Genomic DNA, 19223 nt, shown 5'->3' with positions numbered 1-19223 from the left:
AAGGATCTTATAACCTAGAAAATATCCACAGAAAATTTGAAGAAACACAGGAACATACATAATCTGAGATATCAGAGGGTCTTTGTAATCTTGGATAACTGCCTGAATACAAAGATTTTCAACTATTTTTTAGCTTGGGAACATTTTTAAGGCATTATTTAAAAGGCTTGTATTGTAGTTTTAAGATCCTGAATCTGTAACTGCAGTTTAAAGAAAGAAATTTTAAGACAACAGGAGCTGAAATTTGAACTAACAAGCAGCTTTAGCTTTTTGGTCTCCAAGAGAAGGTTATCATATTTCGGTTCATAGGTAATCCTGCTCAGCGTCGGTCTAATGAGCAGATAATTAAAAAAATTGAAAGACGCCTCAGAGGTTAAATTCTGGAGCAGCTTACAGAGCCCCCCCCCCCCATCCTGTTTCCTGTCATCCCGCCCCCCTCAGCCAGCAGGCGCTCAGCAGCAGCATCCTCAGATGTTACAGGGAAGAGGCTACAGCCATGAGGGACCGGTGTGCGTCTCTGGCTGACTGAAGGTGAGCAACCGGCTTGATTTCTCTGTTTTGTGGAGGGGGGTGGCACAGTGGGTGGGGTGACTTTCCGTTACTGCCTCATTAAGATTTAACCGCCAGCTCTGCTGATCTTTGCGCCGCATCACTGCGAGTATGAGGCTGACTGGAGTCTGCGTGTTTCCAGTGGAGATGATGATCTAAAGGTGACGGTGCAGATTTTATCTGCTGGACTGTCACTCAAAGCCTCTGGTCCTGCTGAAGGACATTTGCAGTTCTGTGTTGTAGCTTTGTAAATCCCTCCAACTAAACAACATTTAGGAATAGACTGAAAAGGATCATAAATTAAAAAAAATCTCATGCTTTTTAAAATCCAAAGTATGGTCTAATTATTGCAGATGAGCACGTGAAAGAATTTTTTTTAAATCGTAAATTGTTCTAATATTCTAACCATTCACAGGTTTTATTATCCTTTTATCTGGAAGTTATCCCTCCTTTTCAGTTGGTTGGCTGCCAAGTTTGCTGATCCTGTGTGCTGATTTGGGGCTTTGACCTCACTAAACTAAAGAAAAATATCTCACCCTCAGAATGAAGTTCATGCTGAAGCAGATCACCAGCATGTAGGTTACAATTCTTGACAATTAGGAGCAGCAAATCACAGTTGAGGAAGGCGGTTCTTCAGAACCTGCTGCACTTTGGTTTCTGTTAAAACTTTCCAGCTTTTCCTGCAGGACGCTTGAATGCACGCCACAAAGCGAGAGTCCGCCTGTGAGTTTGTCAGTCGAACGGAATTTCATGGCTTTTGTCATGCGGCCAGAAAATCAGCTGAACTGATACGTGTGTCAGAGTGAATGGAGCAGACCGTTTGCAGCCGAGGTTGGGCAACAGAAAGCGTGACGCAAGAATGCTAGATGAACTGCAGCTACATTCAGTCTCATGACATCTGGCAGGGTTGACGGCAGCTGTAGATATTGAAAACTACATTCTTTTGAGTCCAGAACAAGCAGATTTCCTCATTTTGTCCTTAAATTCAGCATGTTAAAACATGAATAAATGGAAGAAAGGCGTATTTTAAGGATATAAGTAGGATTACAGTTGTGCTTAATATTAATGAAAGCTGATGTTTTTCCACAAATATGATAATATTTGAGTTCTTTAAATCTGACATTGACACATCAGTAGGACGTTTAAAACAAAATTTTATGTTTTTTTGTGATTAAATATTTTTTTCAGACACTATATCCATAAAGCAAATGTTTCTGACTTAAGGTGGAAAAAAATAATGCAATATTGATTCTTTTAGCATTTAAAAAAACACACAAAATCTGCTAACTGAATAACACACTGAATAGAAATTGAAAAGTTGTCTTATTTTCTTTTTTGTTTTAATAAGATGCAATGCAGATCTTGGTCGTGCTGCAGAAAATTCAGAAGTTCCTTCACCTATTTTTGTTGTTGTTGCTATTTTTCAAAGCTACTGTTCATCCCCTTCTACACTTCAAGCTGGTTTAATAAATTCATTGAGGTTTTTCCCAAATTTGTGGAGTCCTCTTGTGTAAAATTTGGGTTTTTGATGTGGCAGGATAATACTGAAAAGTCCCTGAAAGGATGAATATATGCACTCGCACAGCTTTCCTCCTCCTCCTCGTCTGCTGTGACCCATGCAGCCTCTCGACACACCTTTGCCTTCCTCCACACATCCTCTCAACGCCCCAGCTTTTGTCCCGAATGCCTGCTGAGAAACACGAATCTGCCCAGACCACACCCCTCGCTCGCCCCTGCAGGAGATTCTGTTAGGGTCACAAAGATGCTGAGTCATTCCATCCCCAATCCCTCTGGGATGGTTGGCGTGCCTCCCTTCCCCAGCATCCGCTGCACGTCACACGTGCTTAAAATGGAATTTACGCACATCTGCAAAAAACGTGGAACACGCTTTATTTTTAGCGTCATGTGAAAGATGACAAGTTCTGTTTTACAGCTGAAGCGATTTATATTGTTGCTTACCGGACAATAAAGGCAGTGCTGCATTCACTGTACGTCATAAATAAATGGCTTTTTCTGTCATTAGCAAGTCTTCAAATCGCTTAACCAATTCACTGACTTCCAATTATTATGACTTAGACTCAAAAAATGTGATTGTTTTCACGTGTGTGATTGTTTGATAAACAACACACTCTGTGTCCTGAATCTCTGCATTTTGTTTTGTGAACATTTACATAAATAAGTCCCACTCCAGTCATCTTTTGATCTATTTTCAAAGCGTTCCCAGTGGTTTTTTAGTTATGATTATGCCTTTTATTTTGCAAAAAATAAAATAACCTGTGTTTTTTTCTAGGACATAGTTTCTGCAAAAGAAACTCACACCCCTACCTAACATTAGCGGTCCAACAAAATGGCAAGCAATATTGTGCAATCTTTGTTTTATCTGCACCCGATTCATTAGTCGGAGTGGGTTTTTAACTTGTTTTAATTTTTTCTTTAGCATTTCTTGTCCCTACTTTAGTTTTCAACTAGTTACTGTATTAACAAATGAGGAAATAAAAAGCGAAAAGTTTTTTTTTTTAGTGTTATAAGGTCTGTATTTATTATGCTTAACTTTATACGCACAAAAATGAAACTATAGCTGTCCTGTGAGTTAAGTTGCTATTCTTCTGACGACAATTACTCCACTAGTTGAATTTGGTCAGTTGGTTTTGTGCAAATTTAATGGAATATCTATTTTTTGTTACTTTTTTTAAATTGCACACTCGTGAATATGTCAGGTCTGGACGTTTTTGGTTGTAAGGAGTTGTTCTTGAGGTTAACGTTTTGCTGAATATGGAGTTTTTATCTAAAGGACAAAAATAATGTGGATTATGAGCAAAAAGGGAAACATGAAAAGGTGGAAGAGCGTGAAGGTTGGCGTCTCAGGTGAACGATTTATCTCCAGAAATGACAGACAGGTGATGTTTGTTACTGGGGCTGAAGACGGCGCTCCCCGCATCCATAATGTAGATTTGTGATCCATTTCCTCTTGTGTGACTTTTGCTGCGACCTGGGGTCAGTGGAACAACATTTGCATCATAAAATCCAAACCCTGGGTTGTTTTGGAGGAACTCAACAAAATAAGAGCCTTTTGAGTCTAACGTGTTAATCAGGAATACATGAAGAGAGGCAAGAATTGAGAAAAAATACAAAAACTTTAGTGATCTGGTCTATCCTTACAAGCTAAAGAAGATTCAATGTTTTCGGTTGAATAAAGGAGCCATTTAAAAGGACGGAGGCGTGAAAAATGTTCTGACACTGAGGCAACATAAACACTCATGTGAAGGTGAAGGTCTAACAAACAGCAGTGGGGCTGGATGAAACTTTCACTGTGTTTGCTCAGTGTCACTCTTACTTTGATCAAGGCCTTTTTTAACCTTTTATCGCATGCATTGCTGCCGGGGCATTGGTGGCGTCCCGGGGGTTGCTGCGCCCCTGACCTTGCAGCTCTTTTCCACGCGGTGAGGGAGTGTACAACATCTGAGCGGGGTGGACCGTATCCCCCCAAGGAGCAGGTGGGACCTCTTTTCTGGGCACACCAGGGAACCCTAATTTTTCCATCGTTGCCAACGGCAACTAGAGTCTGGTCCTCCATCCCCTGGCCCTGTCTGGGGCCTCCGCTGGCCACCGGTGTCTGCCTTCCTAGTCGTTTTCTACAGCAGTTTGTCCTCGGTGGGGCTGGCGGGCAGGTTGCCCAGGTGTGGTGTGCGGGCTGTCCATGGGTGGTCCCGGCCTGCCTCTGGTGGGGGCTCAGGACTCCCAGGCGGTGGTGTGCCTCTCATCCGGGCGCCGGCATGGGTCTCGTTGAGTCTGGACATTGGGTGTAGACCTAGAGCGCCTTGGGGTGGGACGGGTCCCTGTCCTGGCAGGGGCTCCAGCTCCTCCTACTCCTCGGCCGGGGAGCGGCTGGGTCTTGGCCTCCATTTCCCTCTCCGTGGTGGGGATCCGGTGCGCATGAGGGTGGTTGCTCCCGGGTCCGGGTTGCTGCGCTGTCTGCCCCTGGCTCTGGGATTTGGGGTGCCGGGCCTCCTGCCTTTGCTGGAGCATTCAGTGTGATCAAGGTACACTCTAAGAAGCACACATTCATAGGGTCGCTCCATATAAATATAATTATCATAAATAAAGCTTAGCCTCAACTACAACAGGGGTTCATAAAAATCCGTTGTAACAGTAAAGTCTGTCCAACACAAAAGGCCTTCAGCTCTGATCTGCTTCCTCAGCTGTTAGGCAGGACAAGTTAAAAAAAAAACACTTTTATTTTAAGTTCCTGTAATGCAGCATTCCTTCCGTATGAGATGGACGTGCGGTAAAAGCAGCAGAGGGATTCGATAATTTAGATAAACAGAAGAGTTAAAGCGGGGGTCACGTTCTCAGTCCTCCTCCCACGTTCCCTCTTATTCTCTGGGGGGTTTTGTTCTTGAGGACAAACACTAAGAGGTCTTATTTTGGAGGGGAAAAAGGCTTCTGGCTTTCTGTTGGAAAACCAATTAAAACACAAATGTCTACGCTCAGATATGCTAAACTGAACAAATTACAAAGTTCATTGATTACTTTCAATGTGTGTTATACAAAAAAACACAAATGTAAACATTTTCCATGCAATGAAGAGCGGATAAATTCTTCACGCAAAGCTTCTTTTGCTGTTCCAACTTCAGAACATTTGTTATTCTGGATAAAACAGTCCTTGAAGTTCAGGTGAGAGGACAAAAACTTGAGTGTTCCGGCCTGACAGCTGCTGATTCATGCAGCTTCGGGTTTGGGAGGACGGTTTTTAGATGTTTCGATGTGTAAAATTTCCAATCTGAAACGCAGACTGAACAGCTGCTTTTTTCTGTCACGTCAGGAGTTTTATTTTTGGTCTTCCGATGTGATGAATATCTAAGAGTGTTCTCTGAAATGTGTGTAGATTGTGGGTTTTGGTAAGCTGTAATTAAAGAGAAGAAAAAGATTGTATAATTTAAAAGTTCTTATCAAAAAAACGATGTTGTTTTGGTACCATAGACAATTATGAATGACTACAAAATCTTTGGAAAACACCTTTTCTCTGTTTTTATTTATGTTTTTAGTGATTTGAGCAACATTAAGGTGTAATTTGCATTGTAGAAAGAGAAAATTATATAAAACTGAACTAGAATTAACATGATTACTTAATTGGGGTCACTTTTACCTGAATTTATCTTGTTTTTCTTTTCGTAAATTACCTTAAAATCGGTAAAACTGAACTGCACAGTAATAGTACAGGAACTTTAAAGACAAACTTAAATTAAAATAGTGTTTTTAACATGTTCTTGTAACATTTTTTTGCTGATGGAGGAGATATATAAAGAAAACTACGTTTAAAATTTCACTTCTGAGTATTTGTTTATTCGAATGATTGTGAATCAGATCATATTTGTGGCGTAGAAAATAGCTCCCACAAGCTTCCTGCTCTGCTCCATTCTGATGCATCCACACAGACAAATAGATCCATGGACGTCTTTGTTTTCCTCGTCTGAGCCGGAATCTGGATCTAAAGAGTTCGGTTGGATATTGCTCACCATTTTTGTCGCACTGGTAATGTTATGTTGGGGGTGGGAGGGGGCTGTAGGCTAGTGGGAGTGAGTGCAAGGAATGATGGGACATCAGTGAAGGCTTACTTCCACACCAACAGTCCCGCCCAAAACTCAGAGGTGAATTTTTAATGAACTCCTGCCGCTCTGCAGAACCTGTCCTGGACACGTTTTTCAATGTGAGAGTCAAATGATAAAACTGGGTCTACAGGTTCTTTACAGAGGGCTTCATAAAGGAAGCCTCATGCTCCATTTTAAATGACAGAAAATATACATTTTACTAAGATGATCTGGAATTGACAGATATGAACAGGAAGAGTTAATTAAGAGTCACTTTTACCTGAATTTTTCTTGTTTATTTCTTCGTAAATGGATAAAAACTGGACTGCACATTAAGAGCACAGAAGGCTGGAGCGTTTGCCTGCTTCCTGTGTGTAGTTTTTCCTTTGTAATGCATCAGTTCATCAGTTCATCCCACGATCTGCTCCTTCATGAATGAAGGAGCAGATCGTGGGATCCAACATGGCTTAGTGTGGATTTGCAGTGAAGTGTCACCATACTCGCAGCTTGTTGTTGTTGATAGGTGGTATCGGTGCTCAACCAGCCCAAACAACAGCTGATAAGTAAGTGTGTGTGTGTCTGGGGGGGCATCAATAAATACAGATAAGACAGCGGGAGGGACACTCTGATAAGCTGTCGCCTCCTCTGCATGTTGGCTTCACTTTTTAAGGAGGTTTTCATACATTTTCCTAGAGATAAATGTGTTTTCCAGTGAAGGTGAACAGGTGGAAATTAGTTTTAAACGCTAAAGAAGTGAAGTTGAGTGAAGTGTCCCTGTTTCTTTTAGCACACATGCCTCCATCTTTCTGAGCAGAGAGTCTGAAAAGGTGGAGCCAAAGCCGGCTCTCACTGCTTAGGGGGGACGGACGCTGTCCCTTTCTGGTTTCACTTCTTATCCAGCCTGCACACTTTCACGTCTGACCTTTACCAAATCTCTCTGGATTCAGGTTTTATTGGCATGCTTCATCGTGACCACGCTGGCGTTCACATGTGAGATGATGTGAGCAGCGGGCAGACAGGACACGGGTAAGAGATGCTTTTGCTTTGTGGCTTCAGAGGGAAACGTTTGCCTTTGAGATCAATCTCTTTTAAATGTATAAAAACAATCTGCTTTAAAAAAACCAGAAATACTTTCTTAAAGTACAGATATAAAGATATAAGTACAGTAGATATAAAGTACAGATCATTTATGAAAGAAAAATCTTTTATAAATGAGTCTTTTTCGATAGAACGTGAGTTTTTTTCCTCCTTTTTCCAACAGCTGACACCAAACAGCCGTCAGATCTCTGAACTTTTTTTAATGTTTCATATCAAGTTCTCATTCTTATTTACATAAAGTCATTTAAACTTCACATAAGTTCATGTATTTATAGAAGCGGTACTGGTTATTTAAGACATAACAGCAAAAGTAAAATTTTGTTTTAGTTCATTTTTTAAATAAAAATATATTAAGGGAAAGGTTTTCATAGAAAGTATTTAGAGTTTTTTAGTGTTTAAAGAATATTTTTAAATCAGAATTGTGTGTGCAAATTTTTTTAGTCTTTTTTTTTCTGTGATGAAAACATGCATGTAACAATACTTTAGCTTTGCTTAAAAATAAACTGTTTTAGGGATGACAGAGATAAATGCATCATAGTGAACTTTTCTATGGCTGCATAAATGTTGAGGTGATGTAACGGACTGCAGTCAGGTGGTCCACGGCACCTCTACGCTCCGCCCCTGAATACTCATTACATAAATCAAGTTAAATTTAAGGTTGAATAGTTTACTATTTTGTTCTTTTTTTCAACGATTACTGGACAGATGACTGTACATTTAAGTGGTATGTTGCAAATTAGTGACATGAAGGGGGTTAAATTAAGGTCTGGAGACAAATTTTGGGTCAAATCTCTTGAAATTTTTTGGATCTGTCATGTTTTTGTATCGAACCATTCTGCCATCACACATCTGTACTATGCACTGCTAACATCACTCACTGAAAATGAAGTTATTATCATGTTCTGGTGTCTACAAAACGTTTTTATTTTTTTAAAGGAGCAGCATGTAAAACAGACTAAAATTTACATGTGGAAAATTTAGGCAAATTTTCTGCTCTGTTTTGAAAAAACATTATGGGTAATGAAGTATTTGACAACTTGTGCCTTTGTATTAGAGATCGAGCGACATGGTTATTTCATGGTTATTACTGAGAGCGATTACTAGCAACCAAGAAGGTAAATATCCGATATTAAGAGCTGATATTCCTTTGCAGTCAAAGTGAAAATATTAATATTATGATTTTAGAAAAATCAGACGATAATCAGTCAATCAAACCTATAATCAGTCAAACGATCATCAGTCAAACTGAAAATTGGCCTGGAAGACAATTGGTTGACCTCTAGTTTGTACCTAAAATGAGTGGTGATCTACATAAAATGTTGGAAGCAGTTGGGTTTTATTTTGACAAAATTTCTTTCACATTAAATCCACTCACAGGGATTTGTGCTTAAAATGCCAATTTTTTATATTTTGTTTTAACCCTTGTGCTATCTTAAATGACCCCCCCCCCCCTTACATTGACGTGTTCTCCCTACCATGACAAAGGTGGATAAAGGTGGAAAGATTTCATGTAATCCATGGACACCAGTGAAGATCACAAATCATTGAAGAAAAAAGGTTCAGAGAACTGTCTAGTGGGTCTAGATGACCCAACTCCCAACGTAAAAGTGCCTAGGATAGCACAAGGGTTAAAAATGTTTGCATACATCCTGTTAAAAATTAATTCATATTCTATTAAACAGGGGAACAGAAAACGCCATGTGGTCAGAAGGGAACTTAGATCAGTTCCTCAAAAGTAAAATCATTTTTAACGGCGTATCTTCTTCCTGAGGACAAACGCTTCATCGGTTCACCAACATGGGCTTGGCTGGAGGTCAAGTCAGCAACACATTTACATTTACAGTCCTGTTTCCCTCTCAGACTGAAGCGACAGAATGAGTGAGCTGGCAGCCTCCGGGGCGGTGGAGCCCCCTCCGTCCTACATGATCTTTCTGGTGGTTTTCCTCTTCTTCCTGACCGGACTGCTGGGGTTCCTCATCTGCCACATGCTGAAGCTGAAGGGCTACCGCTGTCGAACCGGAGACATGGAGGATGAGGAGGAGGAGGAGGAGGAGAAGCTTGCAGCCAGTCCAGATGGTAACCTGAGAGAAAAATCCAACTGATCTTTAAAAAAGCCTCAGGTTTTATCATTTTAAGTTCAGTAAAGTGAACAATGGAAATCTTGTGCAGAAGGTTTATCCAACTTTCATTGTGGGGTGTAGGTTCTAAGATAAAAAACATTAAAGATAAACAGATAAACAGCTGAAAATATAAATTATGATTTTATTAAATTATGATTTGAATGAAGGTAAGTTTTGAGCAAAGAATTAGGCACATATAATATTAAAAACACTAATATTATTAACACCATTTCTCTGGTTGGAGAACTCTTATTAGCGTTTTAGGCCACTTTTCTTTAGATTTTTTAAGGAAATGTTGAATAAATTTAGGTTGTAAATATTTAAAGCACTACTCCAATCATCTTCTGATCAATTTACAGAGCGTTCCTTGTGGTCTTTTAATGACGATTGTGCCGTTATTAGCCATGTTGTGGAAAAAAACCCCTTCCCATCATCCATAAGCGAGAGCTCTCTGTTTACACACTCACCTGCCAGCTTACAGCCCCTCACTTCCTCAACCAAACATTACCGGTTCAACAAAGATGGCGACTAACATCAGAGCTTTCCAGCCGTACAGTTTAGGTCCAGATTCCAGCTCAGACATGGAAAACAAAGACGTTCATGGATCCATTTTTCTGTGTGGATGCATCAGAATGGAGCAGAGCAGGGAGCTTGTGGCCCCGCCCAGACTATTTTCCACGTCACAAATATGGCTGCTTCCGGTTCACAACAATACAAAAAAAATACAAAAAATAATGATTAGTCAGAAATACATTTTTAAGCTTAAATCTTTTTTAATCTCCTCCATCATGAGAAAAATACCACAAGAACATGTTGAAAACACCAAAAACATGATTTTTTTTTTTTTATCAGAGTTAATCTTTAAATTCAATGGATCAGAAGAGATTAAATCAATAAAAGCTAAAACAAAAAAGGTTTGGAAATACAAGGAATCCTCAAGTTCATTTTTTGTTTTATTAAATATAAATGTAAAACCAAATCCACCATTTGTTATAAATAACATCACAGGAACAAAGGACTCTGTTTATTTAATTAAAAGCTTCTGGTTCCGAATATTTTTGTTAATATATTTTGTTTTTTGTCACAGATATGTGTGTTTGTCTTTGTAAAAAGCGAGCAGTCCAGCAAAATTTCATTTAAAATGTACTTAGTTGTGTCTATTGTGGGTCACAATGTGCAGACAGATGTTGACGTCTCAAAACAACAACTAGGAACTGTTGTTAACATTATTACATGTGACTCACAAGCTCATTAGAATACCATTGGCGTGAATCAGACAAATAACTGTGTTTAAATGGAACAGTTTTGACAGAAAAAAGTCCAGTTTTTTAAGCTAAAGCACTGAAAGACACATTCATTTATCCAAACTGAACAGATTTTTTTAAGTTTGCATCTATTTAAAAACGTTTTAAAAGACTGACATTTTCCTTGATCTAATTCACATCAGATTATTGCTGCTTTTTCATGACTGCAGGAAGCAAACTGTTTTACTTTTCTTATGCTGATCAAATGAAGTAGATGGAAATGATTTGCATTTATAAACTCTGCAGTGTCTCATTTATATATTTTATATATATATATATATATATATATATATATATATATATATATATATATATATATATATATATATATATATATATATATATATATATATATATATATATATATGTGTGTGTGTGTGTGTGTGTGTGTGTGTGTTAAATTCCGGTTTGTCTGTGTTCCAGATGAATATGAGGGGAATCAGGACACAGTGGAGCAGATCCTCAAATGTATAATTGAGAATGAAGGTAACTGATCCTAAAGTCTCATCAATTAATGTTCAGCTCTGTTTTTTTCTTTATTGTGGTCTCCTTTTTCTTGATGCATCTAAACCATATTCATAAAACAGTTAAAATTCTTCAATCAATCCATATTTTATCCAATTTCATGTGAGTCACTGTTGGAGACTAAGAAAAGAAACATAGATGTACTCGTGTCACTCATTAAGGCAGGAATCTGAGTGAACGATTGTGTGTTTTTAAATTAAACCAATGGTTTCTGCCAAAGTAAAGCAGTGATTTTTTTCTCTCCTTTCATCTCCAGCAAACATGGAAGCCTTCAATGAGCTGCTGGGGAACCACAATATCTGTGTGCTTCATGATCCCAGGTGAGCTCCGCCTAAAACATCTGCATTCAAATCTATTTCTGTCTGTTTTGTTCTTAGATTATGTTCGGGATTGAGTGGTTAAAAAAGTAAAATTACTAAAGAAATACCAAAGCAGGGGTCTGCAACCTGATGCCCCAGAGCCCAATGTGGCTCATTCAACCCTTTAATGTGGTTCTCTGGTTAAAAAGTAGTATATTTTTGGACTAAAAGGCAAATCAAGCAAAACAAAACAGTAACCGACTAACATTACACCAGGCAGTAGTGATGATAATACTGCAGCATCCTCCAGATTTCCTCAACTCCCCTTTTCCCCCTGTCTCCAACATCCCTCCCTTCTTTCCGCCCTTCTTCTTTTCCGTCCGTTTCAACAACAAAGAACAAGATACAAATTTAATCAATATAAATAAAGTTTAGCCTAAATTACAAAAAGGATTTGTACAAATATACATCTTGTGTGTCAGAAGATCCAGATCCCCCTGTTGTAAAAGCAAAATATGTCCAACACAAGAGGCCTTCATCTCCTATCTGTGTGCTCAGCTGGTGGACAGGACAAGGAAAAAAACAAACAACAACACTATTTAACTCATTCACAAACAGTTGAAGGACAGCATGGATCCCTTCAAGCGGCCCTTGACTACAGTACCAAGCAGTACAGTACAGTACCAGATCAAGCCGTGGGGCTTTGTTGCTCACCAAAGTCGTAGGTAAACATTTTGACAGATCTTTGAGGGCCGTAATACACGGAAAATCAATTGAAGGTCAGTTAGCTCACTCAGTTCTGACTTACGAATTTCTGGCTGAGATGCAACAACAGCGTAAGACAAATTGTGCATATTTCTTTTCACTGCTGACATTGCACTATTTAGCACAGCATTTTCTGCATTGAAATGATCTAATTTGGTACAGAGTTCTTTTATTTTGAAAGGAAATAATGTGAACCTCTTTTTAAAAGTTTTTTTTAATTTTTTTTTATTTAAAAAAAAGCTATTTCTCTTCATTTTTATGCTTTATTTATACTATTAAAAACCATGGTTCATTTATATTTTTCATAACCGTAACAATAACATAAATAGAGCTGTGTCTTGTTTTGTTGTCTTTGTTGTAGTTGGTAAGAAATAGAACCACATGGCTCTTCCAGTGTCGAAGGCTGCAGACACCGGAGGACGTCAGGTGGTTTAAAAACAGACATGTAGTAAAAGCTGAACATGCAATACACACAGATTGTGATAAATCTAGTTAGGTCACACATAACCAGTTCAGATAAAGTGAACAAATATAAAGAGCTGGTGTGAACAAACTAGAGGAGGTTCAAGAAGGTTTGGCAAAGGCAGCGTCTGATCACCAAACAAGCTCAAATGCAAGTCTTAAAGATATACTCCAATGAAAACGGTGTTTTGAACATGTAGCATTTTTTTCATATATAAGGAAATTAAGCTTAAAACTGCATTTCTGAGTATTTATTGATTCAAATGGCTGTGAACCGTGAGCAGATGAAAAAAAACAACTGTACGGCTGGATAGCTTTTTGTTGCACATGTAAATTAGGGGAGAGCGTGTAAACAGATGAGTGACGGGAAGTGGGGGCAGGCTTGCTCTGCGTCAGCCGTTCTGCCCACAACTCAGAGGTGAATTTCTGATAAACTCTTGCTGTTCTGCAGAAACTATGTCCCAAAATGTACGTTTAAAAAAAAAATTAAAACGTATTTAGCTAAAAACGGCATAATCAAAATTAAAAGACCTGTGGAGGCGCTTTGATCAGAAGATGATCGGACTGGAACTTTAAGGCCAAAGGGGAAAAAAAATTCAGAAGCATCAGTGTGACTGAAAGTGTCTGTGTTGAGATTCAGCAGACGAGCCCTTCAAGGAGAAGGCTCTGTCCTTCAGAGAGCACAAAGGGGGAATTACATTTCAGAGGGTCCACACTACTGGAAGTGCATCGCTGGCTGTTTCCCATCATCCCACTGCTGCTGCAGCTTTCTCTGAAAAGAGTCAGCTACATTTAAATTATTTGCTTAGGTTTACCAACTGAAAGTGTCAACTGCATTTGACAAGCTGGAGAACTCACAGTTTGGTTACTGTTTCTTAAATGTTTAAGTGGGGAAAGTTCAAACAATGAAAACATGACAAAAATAATGTCTATATCTGAATTCCCTTACTACTCCTTTGCCTCTAAAGGACCATATTGTTTGGGACGATCCAGTGACTTGCATTTCAATGCGATTCAAACACATGCTCACTAATTCTCCTTCTTGTTTCACAGCAAATATGACGTCACCCTTTGGTCGACGTAAAAACCAAATAAATATGAACATTTTACCAAGACTATGTATGAATCCACTGTGTTCTGGTGATGAAAACCTGGATGATTTATTAAAAAGTTAATTTACATACATTTATTTAAAATGACAACTCGTTCAAACGCAATGCATTGTGGTCTATATTCGCCAGTCTAGTGAGAATTGATGCACCCTGGTTTTCCCAGGGCACAAGGTTTTGGACACGCCAGAAAAACGGCGAATGCTCTATAAAGTGAACTTATTAATGAGTATTGAAGGAATTCAATCACTACCAATGATTTTAAGACATAAAGACTAAATACTTTACCTTCTACAACACTATTTTTCAATAGTGTGAAAATTCTGCTCAATAATTAATTGAAGACTTCTGCTATAATCCCATATTATTCCTTCACTATTTAGGTGTTTTGGGCGCATCGATTTTTTGCATGAATGTCAGATGTTAAGCTTGTTATCTTGTTGTGAAAACCAATTCAATCCAGTTTCTTGGTGTGGATTTTTAGGCTACGAAAGGAATCCATTGCAGGCATCCCTCCCCATCTCCACACAGTCCACTCCGGCACCAACCTCAACACCTGCCACCTCTGTGCCCAGGTTCGATCCAAAAAGGGCCGAAGACAAAGCAGAACTCCCCGCTTCAAACAACGGCCCAAAGAGCAGACGGTGTTCTCCGTTGGAAGGTAAGGACATTCTCCCCTTGCTGGTCCAAGGAAATAAAATGTGAGAACTTGATGTTTGATCGTTGGTCCCTGTAGATTTCGGGTGACACACACTGATAAGAAGCTTTTTGGAGGCCCGACTCCATTGGCGTCATTTGGAGATAATTTGGACCAGTCACAGGACAGCGAGGACAGAAAGGACGCCGAGTACAACATCAGAAGTATGTTTGGAGAAGCTCAGCCGCCATCGGAAGGCATCAATGGAGCTGCAAGCGCTGGGAAACGGAAGAAGAGCGTGAGCATTTTTGGGCTGAGGCGTGGAAGTGACCCCATAGGTATGAAAGCAAAACCAGGTATGGGCAGAGCGATGGCAGATTTCAAGTTTGCTGTTCACCATCCACCCGCAGTTCTGGAGGAAACTCCGGAGGCCGAGAACATTGGAGAGGATTGTGAGTCTTCCACAAAACCCGCTCCCAAGCTTGACGTTTTAGCTAAAAGTGATCCTCAAAAAACAGGATTGGCTGATTCACTGTCCATCCAACGCGGGGATAGCAGATCTGATTTAGATCCTCAAGAATGCTCCAAACTAGGTACAAGTCAAGAACCTCATGTGAGCATGACCCAGTCTTCTACAGGAAACACTGCAGCCCTTGCCCCAAATTCCCTTCCCATTCTGTCTGAGAGAACAGTAAACATTGAAAACAATGTGGTGAGAACAATAGAGATTTGTGATCCTGGACCACTGCAGACTTCAACACCCATCAGCCCTGTTCCAGCATCCATTCCCAGTGTGGGCCCTAGTGTCCTTGCCCATCAACCTCAGCATCAATCCACTAAGGTCTTTTCCATCAGCCAAAGTCCCCCTGACCTGAGCTCCAGCTCAGATGTGGAACCAGGGTACGGGGCTGGTTTCCGGTTCATTAGTTTAGGTTCATCCCCTCCATCTTCCACCGCAAACAAAACCTTGTCATCAGTCTCTTTAGTAAAAACACCTACCTCCTCGCTGGCTGAGTCACCAAGCCCTAAAAGTAACTTAAGGAACTTGCGTCCTGAGGTAGAGAAAGCCAACTTCTCCTCCACTCTTTCACTGAGTCTCCCAAGTGGACCAGGAAAGACAGACCAAGAACCAAACCCAGGTGCTGGATGTGTCCAAAAAGGTCTGAGTCACTCTAAAAGTATGACACCTGCGACCAACGTGGACATCTGTTCAAGCTCAAAGGAACAGCAAACAGACGGAGACAAAATCTCAAAGACTGAAATGAGGAGACCTGGAATCCTAAAGACATCCGAACATTCTCCACCTTCTGGTCATTCGTCTCCTGATCGAGCTTCTACGGACAGACTGAGCATGGCGCCTTTGTCACCTTCACCCACTTTGTCCCCATCGCTACCTCACGGCGGCAGAATGAGTCATGTAACTATCGTCAAAGCTAGCCCTGACAGCAAGAGGGAGTTCTCTGTTGTCACCATGGTGGAAGACAGAGAAGTCCCTAACGAGCAGGAAGACATTTCTGTTTCTGCAGGTGTAGGGTCTAAAAGCCAGAGCAGAGAAACCTTAGAGTCAACAGATACCCAAAAACCGGAGAAGGACCACGTCAGAGACAACAAGGAAACTGAGATGTTGGAAAAAACAGAGGAGTGACGCTATAGTCATGCTAATCCCACAACTGTGAACATGCTTTTGATAAACTAACCAGAGCTGTTCATACGTTTGCTGGACTAAAAGCTCCGAGCAAATATGATGCTTTTCTTTTTCCCACCAATCAGTTGTTCTGAAAAAAAAACATAATTTATGCACCAGCTTTATGTCCTTACAGCAGATCATCCATTTGACCCTGGAGAACCAAAGTAGCTAGAATTTGACCGCCGTTTTTTTGTGTTCAGCAGAAGTCGTAGACTGAAAGACCAGATTTTATTAGTTATTTCGCAAATCTTTTTTTTTTTTAACCTTTTTTTCCCCTCCACCACAAAACTCACCAAAATTTGCTCACACCTAGTACCCAGTGACAATAAATTTGAGGTATTTTGCCAGTTTATGACCAAGTGTGAAATTTAGCAATTTTCACGTTTTTACACAACATGGGCACAAAAAAAATAGAACTTTGCTTGAGAAATCTTCACAAAATTTCACACACACACCACCAGATTAAGTCTACAACTTCAGTCGAAGTTTTATTGACCTTTGACCTTGGGAAGACTTAATCTTGAATAAAAAAAAAACAAATCACTTTTAGTGCCAACTGCAATTTTAATTATAAGTCTGTGGCCTTCTAACTACTCGAGCATCATTTGGAAGCTACAGGAGAGAAAATGTTGGAATTAAAAACAGTAGATTTGGAATGCCGTTAGCATGGTAAAAGTGGCTTTTTTTAAATTTAAATTCATTACATGAATCATTGGCTCAAGCTAAACTAAATCATATGACATACGATATGAACATTATAGTAATGTGGGCATGGGGAACAAAAAAAAACTGTGTTGCTAAGGAAACCCAAAATTTTACTTTTGCAGATTCCTCTAAAAGTTACACAGACCTGTTCGTCACCCCCAGGCGACCAAAAGATAAAATGGTTGCTATGGAGCTAAAAAACTAACAGGAAAGCTGTCATTGTGAAAAAACTTTTTTTTCCCCCTGAATTTGTGATGTGCAGCTCTAACCAGGGTGGGAGAGGCAGAAGAGGGAGAAAACAAGGCAAATGTGGCCGCTGCTCAGGCAGGTAGGGTGGGTCAAAGAGGGGAGGTGGGGGGGGGGGGGGGGGTAGCCCCTGTGAACCATTCAACGCCACCTTCTGGCTTTTTTTTAGTTTATTTTTTTTTTTGCCCCAACCAAACAACAAAAGCAAACTTAAAAAGCTCAGAGGGAAATTTCTTTTTTGTTCTCCAGGGTTAAACATTTCTTTGAGTGTTCGTTATGTTTATGGGTTGTTTGGAAGCCTTTTCTCTTGAGTTTAGTCTGAAAATTTTCTTTATTATTTGATTGCACCAATGAGTCAGGAATACCCTGCGAAATTAGTTCATAGCAAAGAAAATAAGAAATTAACAACCATGATGCTTCCACCACCAACAGATGAAGCAAAACCCTGTGCTTAAATTTGATTTTATTTCTCCAACTTTAAAACCAAAACCTATAAGTTCTACACACATTGTGAATGTTTTCTGAGATGACACATCTCTCTTTTTGAGCCATTCTTGGTGGTCCATGATGATGGAGATGATTTGAAATACCCTCAAAGTTCTTCCAATTTTGCAAAAATGGTGATTTCAGATAAGTTCTTGATTTTTTTTAGTTTGACAAGCATCAACAGGAAATCTTCAGCAAGTGTCTTTTGTTAAAGTTGATACTAGGAACATTCAATAATCTCATTAAATTATACTATAAGAAGGCACTTAATAAAACCTACTGTGAAGATCCTCTGACTAAATATTAACACATCTTGATTCTTGCATTTTGAACCCAGTTAGAGATTTTTCTTCAACTTTCTCGTAATTTTGTGCTCCTGTTGTACACATTTTGTATATTTTAAACACTCATTTTAAACAGTTGCACTGAAACGGAATCGGAGGACATTTATTTTCATCTTTGAAGCTGCGCTGCTAAAGTCACTTACGTCACCATGCTGTTCGTTTTTAAATACATCAACAAAGAAAAACATAATTCTGACATGAGGACTCGAGATTTGACCTGGAAAAAGAAAGTGACTTGTTTGCATTTATGCCGTTTCCCAACACACTGCCTTTCATGTAACTTTCACTTCCTGTCACATAAATGTTTGCTTTATAAATAAACACCTGAAAAAATGGTCTGTTTTTGTGAGAATCACTGTTGTGCCGTAGTTTGTGTTTTGTGTTTAGTGTGTGGATGCTAAAAAAAACCTCCAGGCACTTCATGATCAAACTCTGCTTGTTCTAATATTTCTTACCTATAAGTGGGTTTTTAACATTTTTGTTTGGTTTTCTGATTTATTTATTTTACCTGAAGGTTTTCGAACAAGCAGAACCAGAAAATCCAGTACTAACAATATCCACATTAGCATTTCACTTTATAATAGAAAGAAAAAAAACATTTAGATGCAGAAACAACAACTTATGAAAAAGGACACAAACATCAAGATCGTAAAGTGAGTAACATGAATTAAGACCAGAAAAGCAGCAACACTGTAGTAAAAATGGAGGAGGTTACCTGTTTAGTAGTAGTTTGGGTTTAGATCGGTTAACTTACATGGAGCTGGTTAGGGTTTGTATGCAAACTCACATCTGTATGATAAGATTCAATGTAACTTCAGTCCCATCCTTTGACTGTATAAGAGAACTGAGTGACCTCCCCCCCCCCCCGCTGGCGTTCCAAACAGGAAGTTGCGCCAAAACGCCAAAATCTCATAGACTTCTATAGAGAAATAAACAGCTGTTAGTTCGTCATTCTATTGGTCAGAAGAACCATTCTTGTCCTGATATCTTTTTTCTAACATGTTCTTACTAATTCTCTTTTTTTCTATGATATTTTAGTCAAGTTATAGACTGACCAATCAGATACCTCGATAAAAGTAGTTGGAGCCTGATGGCCCCCACGTTTAAAACATTTGACAGATTTCTTGTTGCCTGATTTCAGGTGTGGCCTTCCAACAGGCTCATTCTTGGTTGCCATAGAAACGAGGGCAGACCCGGACAAATCACAGCTTACTGACGATGTCAGGTCCCAACATGGCGACGTCCATATGGCAAAACAATAGATGGATCAACTTCATCTGGTTGGAGCAGGAAGTAAAG

The 19223-nt window shown here is 39.5% G+C and overlaps 1 protein-coding gene across 3 annotated transcripts; it reads left to right on the top strand.

The window, feature by feature from the left end:
• The first annotated feature begins 433 nt into the window (after positions 1 to 433).
• LOC101166145 (RELT-like protein 2) lies at positions 434 to 19218 on the top strand. 3 transcript variants are annotated; one of them, XM_023959382.1, is made up of 7 exons: positions 434 to 531; positions 7085 to 7163; positions 9096 to 9311; positions 11083 to 11145; positions 11441 to 11504; positions 14304 to 14480; positions 14556 to 18262. In XM_023959382.1, exons 3-7 carry the CDS (start codon positions 9110 to 9112, stop codon positions 16099 to 16101), a joined length of 2052 nt encoding a protein of 683 aa, XP_023815150.1. In that variant the 5' UTR covers positions 434 to 531; positions 7085 to 7163; positions 9096 to 9109; the 3' UTR covers positions 16102 to 18262. The 3 variants fall into 3 exon arrangements, with proteins under 3 accessions (XP_023815150.1, XP_023815151.1, XP_023815149.1); XM_023959383.1 differs by lacking the exons at positions 434 to 531; positions 14556 to 18262 and adding an exon at positions 19066 to 19218 and having other exon boundaries at positions 6898 to 7163; XM_023959381.1 differs by lacking the exon at positions 434 to 531 and having other exon boundaries at positions 7032 to 7163; positions 14556 to 18259.
• The last annotated feature ends 5 nt before the right edge of the window (positions 19219 to 19223 follow it).

This window comes from Oryzias latipes, chromosome 10 (assembly GCF_002234675.1).
Source record: "Oryzias latipes chromosome 10, ASM223467v1".
NCBI classification, from domain to species: Eukaryota; Metazoa; Chordata; class Actinopteri; order Beloniformes; family Adrianichthyidae; genus Oryzias; species Oryzias latipes.
The sequence above is the reverse complement of the archived record's forward strand: the minus strand, read 5'-3'. Positions and strand labels throughout refer to the sequence as shown.

What these genes read in the sequence shown, in the direction of transcription:
- LOC101166145 (XM_023959382.1), top strand. Translation starts at nt 9,110, where the DNA reads ATGAGTGAGCTGGCAGCCTCCGGGGCGGTGGAGCCCCCTCCGTCCTAC. An exon ending in ATGTATAATTGAGAATGAAG is followed by an intron (nt 11,146 to 11,440) that starts GTAACTGATCCT and finishes TTTCATCTCCAG; the next exon opens with CAAACATGGAAGCCTTCAAT. An exon ending in TGTGTGCTTCATGATCCCAG is followed by an intron (nt 11,505 to 14,303) that starts GTGAGCTCCGCC and finishes GTGGATTTTTAG; the next exon opens with GCTACGAAAGGAATCCATTG.